This window comes from Spermophilus citellus, assembly GCF_964194105.1.
Source record: "Spermophilus citellus genome assembly, chromosome: 6".
NCBI lineage: Eukaryota > Metazoa > Chordata > Mammalia > Rodentia > Sciuridae > Spermophilus > Spermophilus citellus.
In genome coordinates this window covers 21,564,246-21,581,696 of record NC_138187.1, presented here as the reverse complement: position 1 = coordinate 21,581,696, position 17,451 = coordinate 21,564,246, and the positions used below count along the sequence as shown (strand labels likewise).

Genomic DNA, 17,451 nt, shown 5'->3' with positions numbered 1-17,451 from the left:
GCCCCATGCCAATGCCTCTAAGACATTTTCTTTTCTGGGCACCGGGGCCTACCACCTGTTGTCTCTAAGAAGGGAGAAGGAGCCACCCTAAACTTAGCAGCTGCCCTTGGCTTCCTGATCTGTTCCCTCCCCTGCTTCAGATGGCAGCTGACACACCTTATATGGTTACCATGGGGGTTCTGGCCAGGGAGGAGCCCACTTATTAGTAGATTCTGAGAGGTGAGGAATCCAAAAAGGGGATTGGTGGGGGTGGGGGGAGTACTCAGGAAGCTTAAGTCAAGCCTGGGAGGTTAAGAAGGAGATCAGAGGGCTGGGGATATAGCTCAGTTGGTAGAGTGCTTGCTTGCCTAGCATGCACAAAGCCCTGGGTTCAATCCCCAGCATCACAAAAAAAAAAAAAAAAAAAAAAAAAAAAAGAGATCAGACACTGAAAGGGTGTTCACAGGTTCTGGGTCTGAGTTAGGAGTAAGGAGCCTCAGAAAACAAGAACTGGGAAATTGGGAGCTAGGTCTGACTGCAATTCAGGATATTAGATGCTGTATGGATATTGAGGCCATCTAACTCTGGGGCTCAGGAGAATGGTGGTCAGAGAGAGGTGGGTATTTAGAAGTTGGCAGGTTGGAGAACATAAGATTAGGTCTTCATGTTTGTGGTCTAAGGGCAACTTAGAGAAGCTTATGAGATTGGGGTTCTTAGCAGAAAACGAAGAACACAGATGAGACAACGAGGGAGAGGGATTGGGTAGGACTGGAGTCCTGGATTCCTCAGAGAATGGGAACACATAGGGGGAGATTATGATACTGGGGATTCATAGATTTGGGGGAGTACCCAGAGGGATGAGATCTGAGGAATTGGGGCCTGGGGAGGAGCTCAGATAGATTGGAGCTGAAGAGAGGGAGTTAGGGCTTGGGATTCCTACAGAAAATGGAAGGTGTAGAGAGATGGGCCTCTTGAAAATTTGGGAACTCCGAATAGTCGAATTAGAGATAGCGAGGTGGAGAGTACTGGATCAGGGCATTGGATCCATGGTGGGGCTCAGAGCCTCAGAGACCACCAGAGAGGAGAACTCAAGAGCTCAATGAATAATGGGGTCCCAGAAAGGACACAGGAAGGGCAGCGTGGCACTCTTATTTGTTAAGAGCCACACTCATACCCCCCGGCCCCTTCTCTGCGCTGTCACCAACTGTTACCCCCCTCTGGCGCTTGTCTCCGGTTGTCACCGACTGTCACTAGGCTGGTACTGCCTGCTGGGAAACATCCCTGCCCCTTCAATGCTACCATTGGCCGATACAGCTATCTATCTTTCTTCACTGTTGGCAAAGTGGAAGAAAACAATTATTGGCTGACAAGGCGAATAAATCGCAAGCTTGGCCCGCCTTCCCTCAACTCTCATTCCTTCCTGACCATTTTGGGAGACCTAAAGAATTTCTCAGCTATTTCTATTGACTGTGGATGCTGTCTGTCACCGCCCAAATAGATGTCACTGTCAATTTGACCGCTTACTCCTCTTTTCATTGGCTCCCTTTTGATCATTCCTATTAGCCAGAACGCAGTCAGGCCCCTCTTCATACCTCACAGCCCAGCCTCCTTCCCCGCCCTTCCGTGGTCGTTCACTCTTCACCCATGTTTATTGGCCAGGAGGTTCAGGTCCCCGCTTTTCTATTGGTTACTTCTTTGGTCCCTCCTATTTCCCTTACTCACCCTCTGATTGGTCTTATAGCCGTCTGCCTTCTCCGTTTCCTCTTTCCAGAATACCCACCCCCTCCCCGCCTCCAACTCCACCTACTCCTCCATCGATTGGCAGGAACTCAGATCCTTCTCTCCTATTATTCGTCCAAGTCCTCTGAGGAGGCGGGAGAAAAAAGGGGCGCGATGGGCCGACCCGCGCGCAGGCGTGGAAAGCAGAGACGCTAGCGGCTCCGCCGGCTCTGCATCGTGTGCGCAAGCGCGGCGTCGGCAGCTCGCCCCTAGCGGGAGGGAGGGGGCGGCGGCGAGAGCGCGCGAGGGGGTGAGAGGGCACGAGCAAGACCCTGGCGCTGGGCGCCCCCAGACCCCTGCCCCGCCTTCGCTCTCCCGGCTGCTTCCCGCGCGCCGCCCCGCCTCCGGCGCGCGCCGAGCCGCGCCCTTCGCCCTCTCCCCTTTCCCTACGGGCGGCTCCGGCGGCCTGAGGGGCGGCGCCTTCTGCGGCCTCCCCGGCGGGGGGGATGTGAGGGGCGGCCCGCGGCTATGGAGACGGGCCGGGCGCCCCTGGTGGCCCCGCCGCGCCGTCATGGTGCCCCCGCGGCCCCTTCGCCACCGCCCCGGAGTTCCCGTGCCGGGCCCGTCGTGGTGGTGGCTTCGGGACCGCCAGTGACTACGGCCACTTCGGCCCCTGTCACCCTGGTGGCCCCCGGGGAGGCGCGGCCCGCCTGGGTCCCGGGGCCGGCCCCGATCTTGGCTCCAGAGGTCGCAGGCAGCACGGTGGGGGTGCTTACTTTGGAGGCCTCACCTGAAGCCCCGAAGACGCAGGTCCCCCCCGACCCAGAGCTCCCCATGCCGGCTGCAGTAGCAGGAGCCGAGATGTCCGTGGCTTTGGCCTCAGGTGCAGACTCTCCGAAGACGGAGGAGGCTCGAACCTCACCAGCTCCAGGACCAGGAACTTCCACTGGGACCCCCACCAGGACCCCTTCCAGAACGGCACCTGGGGCCCTGACCGCCAAACCCCCGCTTGCCCCTAAGCCAGGAACCACAGTGGCCTCAGGAGTGACTGCACAGGGTGCAGCAGGACAGGTGACAAGTGGACATGGAGGTGCAACAGCAACATCAGCATCAGCAGGACAGGCTCCTGAGGACCCCTCAGGGCCTGGTACAGGCCCTCCGGGGACGTGTGAAGCTCCGGTAGCGGTCGTGACAGTGACCCCAGCTCCAGAGCCTGCTGAAAACTCTCAAGATCTGGGCTCCACGTCCAGCCTGGGACCTGGCATCTCTGGGCCTCGAGGGCAGGCCCCGGACACCCTGAGCTACTTGGACTCTGTGAGCCTAATGTCTGGAACCTTGGAGTCCTTGGCAGATGATGTGAGCTCCATGGGCTCAGACTCGGAGATAAATGGGCTGGCCCTGCGCAAGACGGACAAGTATGGCTTCCTTGGGGGCAGCCAGTACTCGGGCAGCCTGTGAGTACTCAGTGGGCACCCTGCGGGACTACCTGGGGAAACAGGTTGGGGGAGGGGAAATGATACACCTTGGCCTGGCTCTGGCTGCCCAGCCTCCTCTGAGGATCCAGGGGGTGGTTAAAGGGAGCTGTGGCACCTAGAGCATCCTGGGATTTCTGTGACACTGGCATATTCGAGTTTTGGACCCAGGAGTCAGGACAGCTGAGTTTAAGCCTAGACCTTGCTTTGGTGCATTGTGTGTCCTTGAGCTAGTGGTGTCCCGGTTTCTGTGCCTCAGTTTCCTCCTCAGAAGGGTTGAATGAAATGATACCTAAACTCATCCCAGCTCCTTGATTTGAAACTCCAGCTACATACTATATATTATGGAAAGTTACTTGGGCAGGGGGTTTTGGTATTGACCTTTGGTCACTTATGGGCAGAGTCTGGAGGGATACAGGCATTTTCTCCTTCTGCATAGTGAGGTGGGGAAGTCTGGATGGAGGGGAGACCTTGAAGGCAGGGCCCCTCTGGGAAACAGGACAGTCTGTCTTGTTTTCACTGAAGGAAAGGGGGTGGGGAAAGCCTCTTCCCCATTTCCTCATCTCCCCAGCCCGCCTTACTCTTTCCTAGTTCCTTCCAGGGGCCTGAGTCACTCCTGAAGTGGGGGTGTGATGGCTTCTGTCTTCTTCCTTCTCTCTCTGTATCCTGTCCCATTATTCCTGTGTCCCCTTAACCTGCTGGTCAGTTCACCTACAGTATTGCCTGAGCACACAGGTGCAAGGCCCTGTGCTGCATATTAAGGATAAAGTAATCCTTTCAAAGAGTTCATCTGGAGGTGGAGATGAAAAGTTAAACAGTTGGTTTCAATATAATCAAGTTTAGCCCAGAGCTCATCATATGGTTTTGTAAACACCTGGGGAAGGTGCCTCTTACCTCCTTTGGGAATTCAGCTGAAAATGGTCTGAATCATGAAGAATGAATTGGATTTAGTCGTGACTGTGGGTTGGGGGTGGGGGAAGGCTTTTGGGAGGGTATTGCAAACAGGATATATAAGCTAACAAAAATCAGGAAACTTTTGATTAAGCACCAACATTCTTTGTCCAATGAGGGGAAGGTAACTGAAGTTTGACTTTGGTGCTTTCCAACACATATGGGTGCATGTTTGTACTCAGCTTATAGAGGAAGAAACAAAGCAGTGAGTAAATTCTCTCCCTCAAATAATGTAGATCTGTGTGACCAATGGTTCTTTCCAGGCTGTCCTAAGGAATTTGGGTTGAATTAAATTTTAGAGAGTTCTTTTTGTGTGCTAGGCACTGTGCTAGTTGCTCTTTCTCTGCTTTGTAATTTTGTCTTTCCAAAGTCTCTTCTTTCATGCCAGAGAAATCTTTCTCTTGAGGGGCAAGGGTAGCTGTGGCACACATTATCTTGAAAGCTCTTCAAGTTTTTCATGGCTCCCTGTCATCTACAGGGTAAAGTTTAAGCTCTTCAGCCTACACATAGGCCCCTTATTGTCCAGCCACGCTAGCCTCTCTGTTCTGATTTCCCACCACTCCTCCTCATGCACTTTGTGCTGTGGTACTGCTGAACTTCTTGTCATTTGTTTTCAGGCTGTCCTATCTGCTAGCCTTCATTGCCTGCTCATTTCCATTCAATCATGATTTACTTCAGATGTCCTCTCCTGCAGGAAGCCTTCCCTGATATCCACTGCTCCCATTGCAATTACATGCCTCTTGTGTGCATCTTTGTTATTGCATTTCCATATCTCCCCTTAAGGTGTGATGTTCTTGTGAGAAGAAAGGTATCCTCCTCTTCCCAGCTCTTAGTAGAGTTTGGAACTGCATACGATAGAGATTAATGAGAGATGTCCCTGTTTAGGAACTTCTGGAACAAGAAACTATAATGAGACCCTTTAACAGTATACTTTATATAAATTTTCTCAATAGTCTCCTCATAACTTTGTAGCTGGTAGCATCCCTTTTTATAGCTGAGGAAGAGACTCGGGTTAAACAGGTTATCTATCATTGCCAAGATTCCCCAGCTTCTAAGTTCTGAGCTTAGGCCTATCTGTTTTCTAAGACTGGAGCTCTTTCTTGTATCTTCTGGTACTGGCTGCTACAAGTAACTGTTTCAAGACAGATGGGCACTTTAGTAAGAAACTCTGACAATGGTGAGCAAACAAGGCAATGAGGACTTTATTTGGGAACCTGGGGAGATTTCAGGGAGGTGGTGGTAGAGGAAATCCCAGGTGGTCCAAGGGATCTCAAGAGTCTGAAAGAATGAAATTCAGGCAGTTGCTCCTAACGAGACAAAGAAGTACATATCTTGTGTTTTTATTTGATAGATAATAATTGCTATTATTTAGATTCTCACTGTGTGTTATTTCATATAACCTTTCAACAAACTCCTTCAGGTAGATACTGTTATTCTCTCTACCTTATAAATGAGGAAATTGAGGCTTATAAAAATTAAGTGACTTGCCCAAGGTCACACAATGAATAAGTGGTAAAGCTATGCAAAATGTGACTTAAATATTCTATACTTGTTCCTCAAATTTTGACCTGCCAAAAATGGGTAGGCTTTGAACATGACCTCTGTATAGAGATCCTATAGGGAAGCAATCCCTATTAGTATGACTAGGGCCTTGGATGGCCAAATGACCAAACATTCTGATTTTAGTAGCTCACAAGAAGTCCATTTTATCATTTGAGCTTAGTAAGGTGACCGGCTCAATTCTCCCAGTAGCTCAGGTTTTATAATATTGTTACTGACCCCTTCCATGCTCCCCTACCCCATCCTGCAGAGAGAGCTCCATTCCTGTGGATGTGGCTCGGCAGCGGGAGCTCAAATGGCTGGAGATGTTCAATAACTGGGATAAGTGGCTGTCACGGCGTTTCCAGAAGGTTTGAGAGGGTTGTGTGGTGGGCTGGGTAACATATAAGGGTTGGGGAGGGCATGTGTTCCTTGGAAGCTCAGGAAACTGATAATATGTGCCCTCTGGACCACATTGGGGATAGGTAGTACGTGGGCCCTGGGGGTAAGAAGAACTTTAAGTAGAAGGTCAGGCCTTAAGTAGAAGGTCAGGCCAGGTCCAGTGGAGTAAAATCTGACATTTGGAGGACTGTCTCAGGGAGTCTGAGGGGCTGCTGGGGAAAGCTCGGAGGCTGTGCCAGCCTCTGAAGCTATCCCCCTGGCTGCCACTGTGCCTTAGGTCAAACTGCGCTGCCGGAAGGGGATCCCCTCCTCCCTCAGAGCCAAGGCCTGGCAATACCTGTCTAATAGCAAGGAACTCCTGGAGCAGAACCCGGGCAAATTTGAGGTGCGTGCAGCTCCAGGGTATGGGGACATGTGGCTATGCAAGGTGTGTTAGCTCCTCCAGATCCTGAGATAATCCCTGCTGTCCCACTACAGGAGCTGGAACGGGCCCCTGGGGACCCCAAGTGGCTGGATGTGATTGAGAAAGACCTGCACCGCCAGTTCCCTTTCCATGAGATGTTTGCTGCTCGAGGGGGGCATGGGTAAGGTGGCCTGACTATGTGGATCAGTCAACAAATATTCGTTGAAGGATCCAGATCCAGGTAGATATAAGACTGGATTGAAAGCAGTTCTTGCCCTCCAGGACTTATAGAAGAGTCATCTTTAATGTTTTGGGTGTCAGGTCACGTTAAAGGAAGTCTCTCCTCCAGGAGGGAGACTCAAGTCTGATGTTGTTGTGTATTTGTGTGTGTGCACATCAAGGGCACATTGAAGAGGTTGCATTGAACTTGGTTTTGAAGGATAGATGGGAAATGTGAGGTGGGGGTTTCCTGCTTGGGGGGTTGTGTCAGTTGTGTCTGGGCAGCGGTATTGGGTAGAACTGAGGCTGAAAAAGAAGTTTACGGCCAGATCATCAACAGCCAAGTTCTTAGTATTAGGCCAGAGCACTTGGATTTTTGTTCTTGTTCTGTGGGCTAATCTTCCTCAAGATGATATGTATGCTGCTCCCTAGTAGTATGCAAGAGATGCAAGAGATTCTCAGATGAACTTTTTTTTTTTTTTTTTTTTTATCAATAAGTATATCTTTTTTTTTTTTTCCTCTTTGAGGTTAGAACCCAGGGGTGCTTAACCACTGAGCTGTATCCCCAGTCCTTTTTGAGACAGGGTCTCGTTAAATTGCTGAGGCAGGCCTTGAACTTGTGATCCTCCTGCCACAGCTTTCCGAGTTGCTGGGGTTACAGGCACGTGCCACCACACCTGGCTATAGGTCATCTTTTAACAATACCTATTGAGTTAAAACAAGCAAACAATACTTATTGTACTGTTCTAATCATAAATGATGGAGGTGAACAAAAAGGCAAAAACTCTGGTCCTCATGGGGTATGTTTGTTCTAGTGGGAACGGGCACTATATCAGAAAAAGAAGGAAAGTGTACTATATGTGAAGTGGTGGTATTAGAGAGGAATTTAAAGCAAGAAAGGAGAATAGAGAATGTGAGTGGAGATGGGGTTACAAAAGTGATCACATCTGACTTAAATGTTTTAAGAGGATCATTCTGGTTGCTGTGTTGAGAACAGACCATACAGAGACAAGGGCAAAACCAGACCATCCAGGAGCCATTTCTATAATCCAGGAGGGATGATGATAGATAGGATGGTAGCAATTAAAGTAAAGAGGACAAGTAGTTGGATTCTGGATCTATTTTGAAGGTAGAATCAAAAGGATTTGTTAATGGTTAAATGTGATGTGTGAGAGAGGAGTTAAGGGTACTCACTTGGTTTTTGGCCTGAGAGACTCCAAGAATGAAGCTGCTATTGACTAGCATGGATGGGGAAAACTGGAGGAAACATAGGTTTGGGGGCATATTAGGAGCTCAGTTTTGGAATGTTAATTTTAAAATACTCATTGGACACCCAGATGGAGTTTTAAATTGGATCTATAATGTATACAAGTCTGGATTTCAGGGGAGAAGTTTATTTATTTATTGGTACTGGGGTGCTTAACCAATGCCCTTTTTTATATTTAATTTAGAGACAGGGTCTTGTTGAGTTGCTTAGGGCCTTGCTAAATTGCTGAGGCTGGCTTTGAACTTGCAATCCTCCTGCCTCAGCCTCCAAAGCTGCTGGGATTACAGGTGTAGGCCACCATGCCCGGCCTCAGAGGAGAAGTTTAAACTGGAGATAAATTGGAAATTGAGAGTATCACCTTATGGAGAGGGATTGGCTCTTACCCATGGGATTGGATGAGGTCACCAAGGCTGCAAGTGTAGATGCAAAAGGAAATGGTCCAAGAATTGAGCTCAGAAGCTCCAGTGTTTTTGAAAATGGAAAGATGAGAAAGAAGCAGTAAAGGAGACCGGAACATGAAGCTAGAGAGGCAGGAAGAAAACTGAGAAAGTGTGATTCCTGGAAGCAAAGTGAAGAAGGGTTTCAAGGATCTGCTGTGGGAATGCTGCCGAGGGGTCAAGTAAGTCAAGCCTAAAAATTGACCTATCCAGGTCATTAATACTATATAGGTCATTAGTGACTTGATAGAAGCAGTTTTTCATGCAGCAGTGGGTAAAAGCCTGCAGAGAGGATTGGGGGTGGGAGGTGGGAATTGAAGACAGTCTGTCTTGCTGACTAGGTAAGGAAAAAAAAAAAAAAACAGTGTGCTATTAGGAGGGACAGTGTGGTCAAGGGACAGTTTTTAAACAAGAAGAAATAATAGCATGTTGGTATGTCAATGGGAATGGTTCAGTAGTGAGAGAAAAATTGATGATGCAGGAGAGATGGCAGTGTTGCTGGATTGATGGCTTGTGTAGGCGAATGGGGGTGGGATCCAGAACCCAACTGGAAAGGCTGTGCTTGGCCAGGATCACAGACAATTTACCCATAGCAACAGGGGAGAAGGCAGGGACACAGAAGCAGGCAGGTGGGTGGGTATAGAGTGGGAGCTTGTGGAAGTTCTGTGTTTATTTTAATATGTATTAGGTAAAATATCCATATCAAACTTGTCATTTCATGGTTGCTTTTGCAAAGTAGAGAAAAAATATTAAATAGTAGGAGAGCTATGCAGATAAAACAAATGTTATACATGAATGACTGGATTTGGGACAAAGATATTATAGGCAGTGTTAGGTCTATGTGTGAGACTGGAGGCAGTGAGAGGATCTGGGAGGTTGTTACGTTTTTCTGGGCAAGAGATGGAAGCCTAGGCTGGAAGTGGCTGTGGAGGTGGAGGGAGAGAGAGAGAACAGACCTGAATGGAATTCAGGATGTAGCATTGCTCGGACTTGGTGACTTAGCCATAGGGAGTAAGGAAGACTCTTTTCTGATGTAGCAGTGAGGGGATGGAATTCCAGATACAAAGGGGCATCTGTAAGGAAGTGGAGCAGGTATAGGATAGAGATATTTTTTGATGCAGAAACAAGAGAAAGTTCTGAGGCACACTTAGCTTCCAAGCCTGCACCAAGAACCAGGACCTACTGAGTGTACAGAGAGTTGATGACATCCAGTGTGATGGGATAAGGCAGGCCTTGCTTCAAGAGAGCTCCTGTTCTGGGGTGATAAAAAACATTCAGATAGTACTAGAGGAAGGCTGATTCTGTGGATGTTGAACGCTTCCTGGAGAAAATGACCTTGAAAATTGGTTGGTGGCAGATGGAGAGAACACAGCCTGTGCTGGGGAATCAGTAGAGAACATGTAGGGTGTGCAGCTGAGGGTGGAAGGCTGGTGCCTGGAATGTTGATTGTGGGCTGAAGCTTTGGTTTAAGCTTGTTAGGCAGGGCCTGGAAGGTGGATAGAGGAATGTGGTGGTAAAGCTCTAAGGTTCATCTGGAACTGGATGTAGGAGAGGTCTGGGCTGGGATTGTTGGGAGTAGGTTTGGTTTTGGACAGAGCTTCCAACTCCTGCAGCTGCCATCCTCTGCAATCCCCACAGGCAACAGGACCTGTACCGAATTCTGAAGGCCTACACCATCTACCGGCCTGATGAGGGCTACTGCCAGGCCCAGGCCCCAGTGGCTGCAGTGCTGCTCATGCACATGCCTGCTGAGGTCAGCACAGTGGTCCTGGTTGGGTGGTGGGAGGATCTTGGCCTATAGTGGTGATGGGGGAGCTGCCTACTCCATGCCTCTCAGGCCCCACTCCTCCCTCCTTATTTTTGCCCTTCTCAGCAAGCGTTTTGGTGCCTGGTGCAGATCTGTGACAAGTATCTTCCTGGTTACTACAGTGCAGGGCTGGTGAGTTTCTGGAGGCTGGGTGCATCAGGGCTGTCACTTTTCCTTAAGGCTGCAGGGAGCTCCTTGCCCTTCCACACCCTGGCCCTTCTATCCCTTTCCTCTGGGCCTCTTACCACTGAGATGAGGATCCCCTGTCAGGGTTGATTCTACTTCAAGGGTGCCATAGCAGGCTGGACTTCTTCTCATGGCTCTTCCCACCTCTAGGAGGCCATTCAGCTGGATGGAGAAATCTTTTTTGCACTCTTGCGCCGGGCTTCCCCACTGGCACATCGGCACCTACGGCGACAGCGCATTGACCCCGTGCTCTACATGACAGAATGGTTCATGTGCATCTTTGCCCGCACCCTGCCTTGGGCTTCAGTGCTTCGCGTCTGGGATATGTTTTTCTGTGAAGGTACTTCCATGGCCATCCAAGCTTATGAGGGAACTGGGGTTTGCATGGTGGCTACCAGATGGTCCTGTTACATTTCTGGCAGACCATTGACAAAAGGAACTTGTTGCCTCAGCCTGGAAAAACAGGCCTGGTCTTGGTTAAGTTACCAACCTAGAGCCTGCTCTCCCTCCCAGGAATATAATACCCATTGCAACTCATTTCCCTTCTTGGAACCTCAATTTCCTCATCTATAAGGTTGACAGTAGCCAGAGATAGGGTCTGTAAGTCCCTCATAATTGAGACAGGCTGAGATCCCAGGCCTGGATCCCCCATGTTCTCCTCTCTGATCTTGCAGGTGTTAAGATCATCTTCCGGGTGGCCCTGGTCTTGCTGCGACACACACTAGGCTCAGTGGAGAAGCTGCGTTCTTGCCAAGGCATGTATGAAACCATGGAGCAACTGCGCAACCTGCCCCAACAGTGCATGCAAGAGGACTTCTTGGTACACGAGGTAGGAATTGAGCCTCAGCACACCCCTACCTGCTTGAGCACGTTCCCATGATCTTCATTATGGTACCCATTTCCTTTTTGTTTAGGTAACCAACCTCCCAGTGACAGAAGCACTAATTGAGCGAGAAAATGCAGCCCAGCTGAAGAAGTGGAGGGAAACCCGGGGAGAGCTACAATATCGGCCTTCACGGAGACTACATGGCTCCCGGGCCATCCATGAAGAGCGAAGGCGGCAACAGCCACCCTTGGGCCCCTCCTCCAGCCTACTCAGTCTCCCCGGCCTCAAGAGCCGAGGCTCCCGGGCAGCTGGAGGGGCCCCCTCCCCACCCCCTCCTGCCCGCAGGGCCAGTGCTGGGCCTGCCCCAGGGCCAGTTGTCACTGCCGAGGGACTGCATCCATCCCTTCCCTCACCTACTGGCAACAGCACCCCTCTGGGTCCCAGCAAGGAAACTAGGCGGCAGGAGAAGGAGCGGCAGAAACAGGAGAAAGAGCGTGAGAAGGAGCGGCAGAGACAGGAGAAAGAGCGGGAGAAGCAGGAGAAGGAGCGGCAGAAGTGGGAAAAAGAGCAGGAGAAAGAACAGCAGAAGCAGGAGAAGGAGAGGCAGAAACAGGAGAAGGAGCAACAGAAACAGGAGAAGGAAAGGCAGAAGCAAGAGAAGAAGGGCCAAGGCCGGAAGATTTCACTGCGTCGAAAGGCAGATGGGCCCCCAGCACCCCAGGATGGTGGGGACAGGTCCTCAGCAGCTGAAGCCCGGCAGGATGCTTACTTCTGACCTCTGCCTGGGGCTGGACTGCATGGCCCCTCTCTTTTCCCCTCAGCCAAGAGAAGGACTGGCCTGGGGTGCTCCCCAAGCCCCTCAGCAGGTGTCCCTCTTTATGAGGAAAGTGGCTTGACTTCCCATCTCCTTGCCAGCTGCTGATACCTACACAGCCAGGACAGCCACAGTGCATGGGGCAGCTGTGACCAAGTCTGGAGACTCTTGCCTCCAGTTAGACCCAGCTGGGGTCTCTGTCACTCCTGCCAGTTCCTTCTGAGGTCCCCTCCCAGGTGCTGTCCTGATTGGCCTCTAGTCACCACAGGGTGATTCTTGGCAATAGCAGTTGGCAGTCTGCAGATTTCTTACACTCCAGTGGCTCCCTTTACTCATGAGGTGGAGCTGGGTTCCTTTTCCCTTCTTTGGCCCTGCCTGTCTCCCCCACTTCCTTTCTGGGGGCCAAGACTCTCCTCATTCTACTTCTGAACATCTCTGTGTTGTAATTATGTACAGAGGACCGGGTTGGCCCAGGATGGGGGGTGCTCGCTCTGTCTTGTCTTTCAGTTCTCCTGCACTCCAATTTATTTAAGGGGACATGCACTGAAATAGGAAATGTCCCCCACTTCCCCTCCCACGCTCATCCTGCTCTCCTCCCTTACCCACCTTGCTTTATATTCTCAGGCCTCTGCTTTGTCTCACCAGGATCCCCCTCCTTCATCTTGTTCCCTTCCAACCCTCAAGCTCTTGAGTAAGGGGTCTTCCCTTGAGCTCCAAGGGGTGGAATCCAATGTTTACATTCTCTTCTGTCTCATCTCCCATCCTGTGCGACGCTTTGAGGAACCGGAAAAAGAACCTGCTGTTGTACCTGGGCCTGTGTCCCGCCTTGTTATTTGATGAAGGGGTTTGGGGGATAAGAATTAGGGAGGAAGGAGAGAGCCAGGACCTGGGTCTCTACTGAAGCAGTCTGCTGACCTTTGGTCCATCATTTAGTCACTGATCAACAAACACTGGTTAAGCTCCTGCTCCAGATTTGCTTGGGCTCTACTGCCTCCTTTGTCACTGGCCTGGAGCCCTCTATGCACTGCCTTCAGCATCCGTATCTCCTTCCCAAAGCGCTCGTGCAATTCCTGGAAGCAGGAGGGGGCACTGAGAGTAGCTACAGAGTCACAGTTCTTTAGGGGTGAGTTGGGTTTTTGGCCAGCTGCCTGGCACAACTCCCGATACTGGGCTTCCAACAGGGATAGCAGCCCATCCAGTCGCCTCCAGCTCACCCCAGCCAGGGCACAGAGCCAAGCCTCCAGCTCTTCCTGGTTTTCTGCTGCTAGCTTGTAGGCCCGCCCACATGCACTCTGTATCCCTGGGGTGAGTATGGTAAAGGCATAGGGTTCAGTGGCCTTAAGGCATGGCTCCACTTGGCAGTTCTCCAACAGGATGAGGCCCAGTGGTGTGTGGTCTGCCTGGTGTTCCAGGTAGAAAAGGAGGTTTCCCCGGAGGATAAACCAGCGGCGTTGGTAGCTGGTGTTTCGGGCTCCTTTCTTTAGCAAGATGCCCTCCTGGTCTGGTGCCTGTGTTCTGAACTCATGGAAGAAACTGAGCACAGATTTTCGGTGTAGTTTCATGGTGATCCAATACGGAGAAAACCCTGGGGAGAGAGGAGTGGTCCACCTGGTTTGCCTGGAGGGAGCCTCATGCTGCTTTCTAGTTGTAGAAGGCTCTGCCTGGACAATCTAGGTCTAGGCTCCGTCCTCAATAGCAACAGGTGTAGTCCTGACAAGATCCCTCCCACCTCTTCTTGGGGCCAGATTCCAATCACCTGGGCAGATGTGACCGGGCCTTGTTAGCTAAGGGGTGGGATGAGCTTCCTGCAGCTGTAGTTACTGGGAACTGAACCCAAGGCACTCTATTACGGAGCTACATCCCTTTTTTTTTTTTTTTTTTTTTTTGAGACAAGGTCTCGCTAATTTGCCCAGGCTGGTCTTCAACTTGTAATCCTGCCTCAGCCTCCAGCGTCGCTGGAATTACAGGCTTGCTGTTAGCAACTGTTGTCCTTTTCTAGGCCTACCTGAGAGGAGAGCAACGGGACTTCTGTCCAGGGATGGGGCACCGGTGCCAATGCCACCTCTCCTATGATGGCTCTTTCACCTAAGAAACCAGGAACTGGCCCAAGGAGTAGGGGTGGGGCAAAAGACTTCCCCTGGGTCCTAGAGGGAGCTAGGTTCATAAAGTACCCCAAAGGTCATTAAAGCCCCGCAGGTGAGCAGGGCTTCCGCTCGGACAAAAGCAAGGTCGCGGCTTTCAGAGTATGAGAAGACTGACAGCTGGACGTTAGGAGTGGGAAGCCAGAGTATCTAATGAAATGGTGAGGGGCGCAGAGTCCTGGGGGAAGGGCGACTCGAACTGTGCCTGCAAAAATTTAAACTGGAGCAGGAACTCACTGTCCCTGCTCGGACTCTTATCCCTCCATCCAGACCCTAGGCGCCCCTGTAAGTAGAATGCGCTCTACGTTCTCTCCAGAGCCTCTCCTGTTGTATGAGGGAACCAAAGTTTCTTCCCGTCGTCCCTCGTGCCGGGTCACGGTTTAGGCGTTCTTATATCCACTGTTCTGGTCTTTACAGCCACGCGGATTACGTCACTTCTGGCGGGGAAGACAGCGAGGGTGTCTTCCCTCGCTCACCACGCACTTCCGCCCGCTCTTGCAGTTAATCCACTGACTGGAGTGAAGCCACTTCCGGCCTCCTCTGGCGCCTTCCGCAGTCCTCTTCCGGGTGATAGAGGCCGATACCCCGGATGTATCCCTGGCCAAAGCATCTTTCCTTTTTTTCCTTTTTCTCCTGGATTCCCAGGTGAGCGCGAACGGGTGAGACTGCCTGAATCCCTATGGCTCTGCTGGCCGACTAGTTTTTGGTGGGGGAGTCGCCGCGTGGAATTAGGAGTTCAGCGAGAGGAGGAACGGGGCGACTAGGGCGCCAGGTCCTGGGCCCGCCCGGGCTCTGTGGACGCTGCGGGTGTGGGGAACGGGTGTCACCAGACAGTCGAGCCGGGTCGCGCTAGACTGATATGGGGATGATGACGTGGGGAGCCTGGCTCCTTTCATCCGGCATGGGGGACCCCATAGGGTCCACAGGGGCATCCTTAGCGCTTCTGTCCTTCTGTTTCTGCCTCACTAACTCTTTCAGAAGCCAAACCAAATTTCAAGGGGACGTCCTGGCTGCCAGCTCCCTTTCAACTCTTGATTCTGTACTTGCTCCGCTCCCAAACGGGACTTGGCATATGCCATTGAAAATTGTTTTTTTTTTTTTTTTGCGCCGGGGGCCGACTCGCGCTGAGCCCCCCCCCCCCCCCAGTTCCCTTACTTTCATATCCTTTCCTTTGGCTCAGCTGGAGAAAGGTCCTTCTGCCCAATCATGCCAAAGAGGAAAGTGACCTTCCAGGGCGTGGGCGATGAGGATGAGGAGGATGAAATCAGTGTTCCTAAGAAGAAGGTGAGGTGACCAGACTCTTGTGTTTTGGGGAGGTATGAAGGGAAAAGAGGAACTAAAAGCCTGAAGAGAAAGAACTGGGGAGTGAGAAATGTCAAAAAAAAAAGTTTTTCCACATTCTTGAGGAATAGGTTTGGAAAATATTCAGCTTGGAACCATATCCTGGAGTATATGGGTAATTAGCCAGTAATCTGCATTTCTAACTTGCTGATTCTTGCTTACAGCTAGTGGACCCTGTGGCTGGGGCAGGGGGTCCTGGGAGCCGCTTCAAAGGCAAACACTCCTTGGACAGTGATGAGGAAGACGATGATGAAGAGGGATCCCGCAAATATGACATTCTGGCCTCCGAGGATGTAGAAGGTAAGCTATATCCAAGAATTGATTGTGTTAAAAAAAAAATTGACTCTGTTGGAGGGACAAGTAGGGGCTTTTGGAGTGTGGAGCAAAGGGCGCTCCTGTCTTTTACACACATAGCATAGAGCAATTGTATCTTTGGTCCAGGTCAGGAAGCAGCCACACTCCCCAGTGAAGGAGGTGTGCGGATCACACCTTTCAACCTGCAGGAAGAGATGGAGGAAGGCCATTTTGATGCTGATGGCAACTACTTCTTGAACCGGGATGCTCAGATCCGTGACAGCTGGCTGGACAACATTGACTGGGTGTGGCCTAGGGGCTGGCATGGCTGAGACCTGGGGGTGGCAAGTCCTGGGCCTAAGCCCCCAGTAGCAGTTGGTGGGTAATAATTTCTATTACAGGTGAAAATCAGGGAGCGGCCACCTGATCAGCGCCAGGCCTCAGACTCAGAGGAGGAGGATGGCCTGGGACAAACACCAATGAGTGCCCAAGCCCTCCTGGAGGGACTTTTGGAGCTTCTCTTGCCAAGAGAGACAGTGGCTGGGGCACTCAGGCGTCTGGGGGCCCGAGGAGGAGGCAAAGGGGGCAGCAAGGGGCCTGGGAGGCCCAGTTCCCCCCAGCGCCTAGACCGGCTCTCTGGGTTGGCTGACCAGATGGTGGCCCGAGGCAACCTTGGTGTATACCAGGAAACAAGGGAGCGATTGGCTATGCGTCTAAAGGGGTTGGGGTGCCGGACTCAGGGACCCCATGACCCCACACCTACACCCTCCCTGGACATGTTTGCTGAGGAAGTAACAGAGGGAGAGCTCGAGACCCCGACCCCTACCCAGAAAGGAGGTGAGCTTGAAGGGCAGAGGAGGGGTATTGTGGGCAGGAGGCAGGGCACTTGAGGCCCAAATAGCTTTGCCTGTTATTTTAGAAGCAGAATCACCAGGAGATGGTCTGGTGGATGTGATGTGGGAATATAAGTGGGAGAACACAGGAGATGCCGAGCTATATGGGCCTTTTACTAGTGCCCAGATGCAGGTAAGCCCCTCCTACCTCCTTCTGCCTTGTCCCTCCCTTCCCTGACTCCTGTCAGCATTCTCCAGTTCTGTCCTCTCTTCCTGCAGACCTGGGTGAATGAAGGCTACTTCCCGGATGGTGTTTATTGTCGGAAGCTGGACCCCCCTGGTGGTCAGTTCTATAACTCCAAACGCATTGACTTTGACCTCTACACCTGAGCCTGCTGAGGGCCAATTTGGTGGTCCCTTCTTTCCTGGACTTGGTGGAGGTGGCCCAGCTGCCTCAAGCAGTGAGGATACTGAAGGCTGCTTTTCAGTTTCCCTTTCCCAATAAAAGTGTTGAGTGTGCATTAGGGCCTTGGCTGTGCTAATGCCCAAAAGCCAGGGGCCTTTTCCATAGCCTCTTTGGCCTTGCTTCAGTCCTTGAGTGTTTCCTTCCGTGAAGTTCCTCCTTGGAAGTTTCTGATATCTTAGACCACCTCACCTTTGTTTACCACCCTCAGTGGCAGAACTGGTACCTCTCAGGTGTCCTGTGGCCTACCCAGACTCTGCTCACCATGTAAGAATGTCTCACACTCTATTCTCCGGTCTTTTCTGGGGAGTCTTGTTCTGCTGTTTTTAGGTCTTTGACATTCAGGACCTCAGATTCT

General features: G+C 51.4%; 3 protein-coding genes across 3 annotated transcripts; 2 read left to right on the top strand and 1 right to left on the bottom strand.

The window, feature by feature from the left end:
• Positions 1–1,824: 1,824 nt before the first annotated feature.
• TBC1D10B (TBC1 domain family member 10B) lies at positions 1,825–12,833 on the top strand. The gene is made up of 9 exons (XM_081298762.1): positions 1,825–3,152; positions 5,932–6,031; positions 6,340–6,447; positions 6,540–6,646; positions 10,027–10,141; positions 10,262–10,327; positions 10,532–10,721; positions 11,056–11,210; positions 11,296–12,833. The coding sequence occupies exons 1-9, from the start codon at positions 2,227–2,229 to the stop codon at positions 11,980–11,982; spliced, it is 2,454 nt and encodes an 817-aa protein (XP_081154888.1). The 5' UTR covers positions 1,825–2,226; the 3' UTR covers positions 11,983–12,833.
• LOC308651548 (sesquipedalian-1-like) lies at positions 11,863–14,721 on the bottom strand. Its single transcript, XM_081298765.1, has 2 exons — positions 14,400–14,721; positions 11,863–13,606 (listed from the first exon to the last, which is right to left on the bottom strand). The coding sequence occupies exon 2, from the start codon at positions 13,581–13,583 to the stop codon at positions 12,951–12,953; it is 633 nt and encodes a 210-aa protein (XP_081154891.1). The 5' UTR covers positions 13,584–13,606; positions 14,400–14,721; the 3' UTR covers positions 11,863–12,950.
• Positions 14,664–17,200, top strand: CD2BP2 (CD2 cytoplasmic tail binding protein 2). Its single transcript, XM_081298764.1, has 7 exons — positions 14,664–14,807; positions 15,343–15,446; positions 15,668–15,803; positions 15,945–16,102; positions 16,199–16,634; positions 16,717–16,823; positions 16,910–17,200. The coding sequence occupies exons 2-7, from the start codon at positions 15,369–15,371 to the stop codon at positions 17,018–17,020; spliced, it is 1,026 nt and encodes a 341-aa protein (XP_081154890.1). The 5' UTR covers positions 14,664–14,807; positions 15,343–15,368; the 3' UTR covers positions 17,021–17,200.
• Positions 17,201–17,451: the final 251 nt, after the last annotated feature.

What these genes read in the sequence shown, in the direction of transcription:
- TBC1D10B (XM_081298762.1), top strand. Translation starts at nt 2,227, where the DNA reads ATGGAGACGGGCCGGGCGCCCCTGGTGGCCCCGCCGCGCCGTCATGGT. An exon ending in TCATGCACATGCCTGCTGAG is followed by an intron (nt 10,142 to 10,261) that starts GTCAGCACAGTG and finishes TGCCCTTCTCAG; the next exon opens with CAAGCGTTTTGGTGCCTGGT. An exon ending in GGATATGTTTTTCTGTGAAG is followed by an intron (nt 10,722 to 11,055) that starts GTACTTCCATGG and finishes CTGATCTTGCAG; the next exon opens with GTGTTAAGATCATCTTCCGG.
- LOC308651548 (XM_081298765.1), bottom strand. Translation starts at nt 13,583, where the DNA reads ATGAAACTACACCGAAAATCTGTGCTCAGTTTCTTCCATGAGTTCAGA.
- CD2BP2 (XM_081298764.1), top strand. Translation starts at nt 15,369, where the DNA reads ATGCCAAAGAGGAAAGTGACCTTCCAGGGCGTGGGCGATGAGGATGAG. An exon ending in TCAGTGTTCCTAAGAAGAAG is followed by an intron (nt 15,447 to 15,667) that starts GTGAGGTGACCA and finishes TCTTGCTTACAG; the next exon opens with CTAGTGGACCCTGTGGCTGG. An exon ending in GGCCTCCGAGGATGTAGAAG is followed by an intron (nt 15,804 to 15,944) that starts GTAAGCTATATC and finishes TCTTTGGTCCAG; the next exon opens with GTCAGGAAGCAGCCACACTC.